General features: G+C 44.2%; 1 protein-coding gene across 1 annotated transcript in view; it reads left to right on the plus strand.

Moving 5' to 3' along the window:
• The window catches only part of LOC137277266 (uncharacterized), a 20128-nt gene extending 14648 nt beyond the window's left edge, over positions 1-5480 (plus strand). The window contains exons 10-15 of the mRNA XM_067808926.1: positions 223-383; positions 2135-2304; positions 3735-3895; positions 4353-4505; positions 4586-4676; positions 5262-5480. Of these exons, the coding sequence (XP_067665027.1) occupies positions 223-383; positions 2135-2304; positions 3735-3895; positions 4353-4505; positions 4586-4676; positions 5262-5444 (919 nt within the window). The 3' untranslated portion in view covers positions 5445-5480. The remainder of the gene's footprint in view (positions 1-222; positions 384-2134; positions 2305-3734; positions 3896-4352; positions 4506-4585; positions 4677-5261) is intronic.
• Positions 5481-5971: the final 491 nt, after the last annotated feature.

The raw sequence follows: 5971 nt of genomic DNA on the forward strand, positions 1-5971 counted from the left end.
AAGCCAGCAAAGGGAGGTAATAAAATCATCTAGTCATAGAGCCATAGATGCATCCAGAGTATAGTGGAGATTTATCGGAACGTAATGTCGCACCCGATGCCAGGAATGTCAAACGGGGCATCGTGTGCGTGTTGTAATCTTCTACAGTCATGTCCATTAACACTTGAAATAAATAATTCTTACAAAGTCAGCTTGCCAATATAGACTGTACTTCCACTACAGGGAGCAGTTTGGTGACCTGGTCGTTACATTCGAGCATCACAAGAAAGAGACGCGTGATGAGAAAGATATTGATGAGGGGCTATTCAGAACGTTCCTGAGTCAGTACAACTCATCCGATGTGTACTTGGTACTGAACCTGCTGGAGAGCGGTGCCATTGCAGGTAGGTGCTGATACCGGTACCCGTGGTAACTGATGAACAGGTGGGTCTTTGTACGTGTAGATGGTAAAAGGGCGACCATCTGATATTGTGTGAAGTCATTTGATGTGCTAGGCCTCCCGTCACGAAGCACTAAGGATATCGTAAGTCACTAAGGTAACCTTAGTACATTCTCAAAGATGGGAATTAAGGATAACCTCAGTGAAGGTTGCTTCGTGAAAGGAGCCCCTGGTCTGATGGGTACACGTGATGTTGGCTAGTAGTGTGGATCATGTAGTATGTTCTGGGTTAGGAAGGGTATTATTTTGGACTGGTCAGGTGGGTACACGTGATGCTGGCTAGTAGTGTGGATCATGTAGTATGTTCTAGGTTAGGAAGGGTATTATTTTGGACTGGTCTGGTGGGTACACGTGATGCTGGCTAGTAGTGTGGATCATGTAGTATGTTCTGGGTTAGGAAGGGTATTATTTTGGACTGGTCTGGTGGGTACACGTGATGCTGGCTAGTAGTGTGGATCATGTAGTATGTTCTGGGTTAGGAAGGGTATTATTTTGGACTGGTCAGGTGGGTACACGTGATGCTGGCTAGTAGTGTGGATCATGTAGTATGTTCTGGGTTAGGAAGGATATTATTTTGGACTGGTCAGGTGGGTACACGTGATGCTGGCTAGTAGTGTGGATCATGTAGTATGTTCTGGGTTAGGAAGGGTATTATTTTGGACTGGTCAGGTGGGTACACGTGATGCTGGCTAGTAGTGTGGATCATGTAGTACGTTCTGGGTTAGGAAGGGTATTATTTTGGACTGGTCTGGTGGGTACACGTGATGCTGGCTAGTAGTATGGATCATGTAGTATGTATTGGGTTAGGAAGGATCCTATGTTGGACTGGTCTGGTGGGTACAAGTGGTGTTGGTGGTTGATTGGATGGTTCTTGTAGGGACGTGTGAGGTAGGTAAGAAAGGGTTTTATGTTGGACTAGTCAGTTACTTCTGGTAGTGTGCAAAAAGAAAAAGAGACGCAGTATGATTCGTTTACAGGAAGTTGTGTTTTATGTGCTCGACGATACATATTGTAAACATTTTGTGTTGGTTATCACTTTCATGCCAAAACAGGTATGTCATACTCTTGCTCAAGATCGATATTTGTACTTTTGTTAACCCACATCAGATTCACACTAATAGGAACATTAATGATTGTGTCGTTCAAAAGGAAATAAATATACCAGGGGACGAAAGTGCTGTTGGTGGTTGATGGGAGGGTTCATGTAGGGAAGTGTAGGGTGGGTTAGGAAGGGCCCTATGTTGGACTGGTCTGGTGGATGCATGTGGTGTTGGTGGTTGATGGGAAGGTTCTTCAAGGGAAGATGGGCACGCAGTGCATGACAGGATGACATGCTGGTGGTCTGGAATTCACTGTGCGGTAATCTTGCCCCAATATAGCTGATTGGAAATCGTCATGAAATTGCCAACAACGACATCATTGTAAATATATTACTGCGTCACAATTCTGATTCCAGAAAGCAACATCTGGTTAGCTCTGTTTGAATATTGGGTGTGTTAAGGATGATGGTGTTACATCGTTGGGAATGAAATCCAGGTCTTGACAAATGAACGTTTAGACTATGTTGGACTCTTTCAGTCTGAGGGTCATATCTAAGACATTCAATACAATGTACATACTCTATGAGCTCTCTTGCCACATTAGGATGATTTACTCCATCTGACCTATGACATCTTGTGCATTTCCGTCGTTCAGAGGATATATTCCTGCCTCCATTTCTGACGTGTGGAGGGGCGCAGAAACTGATGACGTTTGCCCACATGTGGTTCAGTAGTGGTGGAACTAAGTCCGTGCTTCACAGCGACTCAGTGGAAAACGTCAACTGCCTCCTGGACGGCACCAAAGATGTCATTTTCATTGACAAAGTGAGTGAATGTTTACCGTCAATAGTAATAGTGTGATGTGTCTTTGGTGTGTAACCCCACAATCGGCAATACCCCACCTATATGACGGTCGTACATGATATACAGAAACCTTGTGATTGTCATCGTGACCATCAGGCTATGCACATGGGATAGGACATGCATCAACCAAGTCAGCGAGCACGGACAATCGAACTTGCAAAAGTTGTATCTTCCGAGGATGTCTTCTTGCGAGGAGTCCCACCGTTCTTCAACAGTTTTCTCGGGTCAGAACTGAACTTGTATTGGGAGTGTTTCAGGGTAAAGCAAAGCAAAGAACACCTTGGAGAAGTAGGCCTTGTAGTTGTAGAACAGCGACCCAGATTTCCTCGGGCACCTGATGAGCACCTGTTTTCCCATCAGAAGCCTCTCTTTGGAATGAACATTGCCCACCGTCAGGAAGTCCTTATAGCAGCCCCGCTAGCAGAATCTCATTCCGCCCATACAGTTCTCTGTAAGAACCTTCTTCCCAAACCGTCATCTTAGGAGCTTCATGGACACTGATGCTCTCTCCCTCATTTCCATTACATATCCACCCGTCGTTTTGGATTGGTCACAATTTTGAGTAACATCGCACATAACTCGCACACATTTTGTGATGACATTGTGAACGCATCGTGTCATGTTCTTTGCGTTCTGATCATGTTCATGTTGTAAGCATTTCGTACAATTTGTGTACTAGGTGTACAGGAATTGTGTTGGTACGATCCATTCGTGTTGCCATCGCAGTACCATTGTACTCCAGTGTGAATTTGGCTTTACCCCAACGATGGGGGTGTAAATGCACGAACACAAGTCCAAAAATTCGCATTGACATGGATATATTGAAACAGTTTTCGGTAGTCGTTGACAATTATCGTTGATCAATCGACCGATGCTGTTTAACAAAAATGTGTTCCCATACAGAGAGGTTTGCAGACAGCCAAGTGACGATGTGGGTAGCACCGTGAATCAGCCTTTGCATGACGCTTTCATGCAAGGGTTAGGTCATGTGATCATAAATATTGAAAGCGAGGCTATGTACTTATTGATTAAATATGCAAAAGTTTTAGGCATTACGCTGGATTAGAACCCGAGCACCTAAGATCACAAGGCAAGTGTGCTAACCACTAGGCCACCTTAGAATACGTTCTTACATGCCTGGTTTAACATTCTAAACATTACTGCACAAAACAGTTGTATTTAGCATTAACGGGGGGTGAGATCTCATACCACTGATTTTGCCTGGGACAGACCAATAGCCTATACTCGCCACCGAAATATTGATGAACATTTGCTAAGTAGGTCATCACACTACACCAAAACACTTACGTATACTTTGTTGGTTAAAGACCAAGGTTTGTAAGGACTTTCTGATTCAAACGCTTGGATTTATAACGCATTTACTTTTATAGAGATACAAGTCCCAAATTGAAGCTTCAGGGTTTGACTCAGAACGAGGCTTTAGCAAAGTGGACGTGGACCAGGTCGACCTTGACAAGTTTCCTGAGTTCAAGTCCCTTCCCTGGCTGAAGGCTCAAATGAAGAAAGGAGATTGTATCTTTATACCCGCCCAGTAAGTGACGGTTCCTAGCACATACTGGGAGGGCTGATTGTACATACCTACATTTAGGTTCTATTTCAACATCGTTCCTTTGTCACGCTCTTCTGTCACTGACAGTTTTCCAGTACGGCAGTTTGCTGATGTCACATATTGCCGTCGTCATTTTATTTATCATTATTATAAATGGTGTGGTAATGCCAGATTGTTATCTGTGTGTATTTCGAATAGTATTTCATATTTCTTTAAGAGTAAGATAGGAAAGGTGAGGTGGAATTTCTCCTTTAAGTTAAAAGTCTGGATTGTCTGTCGTATAATGCGGTTACACCTCCCATATCTCCGGATCCACTGTCAGCATGGATACAAGTCCCCAGGTTTCAGATCACTTGTTCATTCATCCTGAGGTAACTCCACCTATTTACCTTGTCGCTATAGGCACCACATAATAACTAAGTCATCGATACTCTTTCAGATGGTATCATCAGGTGTACTCGCACCAAGGTCGGAATCTGGCTTCTAACGTGTGGTTCGAACGCCCTCTGTGGTTCAACAGCGCCGACTGTGAGGGGACAAGTCCGCGCCCGCTAAGTACGGTGCCAGTCAGCAGCACAGAGAACGTCATGAGGTGAGTACGGGCCACCAAGCATCCACGTTAAGGGCGGATGTGTTCCTGTCTGAATACAGTGAGTTATTTTTCTTTTTCAGACTTTACCTGTTTGCAGATCTGGAAGGGAAGGACCGCATCTATGAGTACGACTTGCAATATATGGTGAAGGATGTGCAGGACACCAAGCAGGTGCGTGTCCGCTTTTCTCTAGTTGTGGGAATGTCTGCAACCGGCGTTCTGTGAGTACAGTGTTACCAGTTATCATTGCAACCTCAAACCCAGCAGATGTAGAACCTCAAATCCAGTAGATGACCTGTATATTGAGTTATATACTAGGACTGCAGACTGCAACTCACACGCTTTATATGGTATAGATTCTACATCTACGATTGTGGCAAAGCAATAGCATCAAGGAAGTTAAAAATATATTCAGAGAATGGCGCATCTGCATCATGATGAAGGATTTAGGAACATTACAAGGATGGCAAACACAGAGATGCAGTAGGGTCTAATGCGATCCATGTCAACACAACACAGGTGGGTGGATTGATACCCGTTTTTCCAATAGAAGTGCTAAGGGATAAAACAAGCACACGGAGTCAGTGTGCCGTGAAGGAGATGGGTATCCATCCATGGCACTGTATCTCCTGGGCATTAGTCTGGTCGAGTAAAAACACGCACGCACACACGCACACACGCACGTCTGTAGACGTGCTGTGATCTTGAAAGCAAAGTTTGACCTCATTTCCACTTACCACACTTACTGTGTTACAGATGTACCACTATTTGAACACTGACGGCGATGACCATGTCTCGTGGGAGGAGGTTTTCCAGGCCGACATGGACGACTTTGTCAGCAGGTTCGGGGCCTCGCTAGCGGACGAGTTCAAGGAGACCTTGGAGGAGATGTACAGCAGTGAGGACCAGGATCAAAGCAAGCCCAAGGAGGAGCTGTGATCACAGTATATGTACAACAATAAACATTTAATTCTCTTTCAGTTGTCTTACAATTAAGTATCTGTTTGAAGTTGTTTAACGTCACCGTCCAGCGTGGTAATCACCAGCGTCAGTCTGTCAACAATGTCACACTACGTACCTCATGCAGCATGCTGTAAACGTGTGGTATTGTATAAGGCTGAACAAGTCGTGTTGTTTAAGAGATGCCTAATTTATTGCATTCTATAAATCGGTTATATACTCCCAGAAAAATCTGGTTGGGCGGATCTAACCAAGAAAAAGATCATTTTTCCGATGTGTACAAATGAAACTAAGTGCTGCTCACATTTGTAAGTGATAAGTGCGGAGAAAGTACACATAATAATTGTATATGCTTCGAAAACCAATTTCCGCGTATTAAATAGCATCAATGCCGTGACTATGCCACACAATTGGTAACGATTGTTGTGAATGTATGAGCCATGACTAGCGACCACATGAGTACCTAGAGCAGACACACACCCCCTCCATGGAGTAATTGTGTTAAC

This window comes from Haliotis asinina, chromosome 3 (genome assembly GCF_037392515.1).
Source record: "Haliotis asinina isolate JCU_RB_2024 chromosome 3, JCU_Hal_asi_v2, whole genome shotgun sequence".
In the NCBI taxonomy this organism is placed as follows: Eukaryota; Metazoa; Mollusca; class Gastropoda; order Lepetellida; family Haliotidae; genus Haliotis; species Haliotis asinina.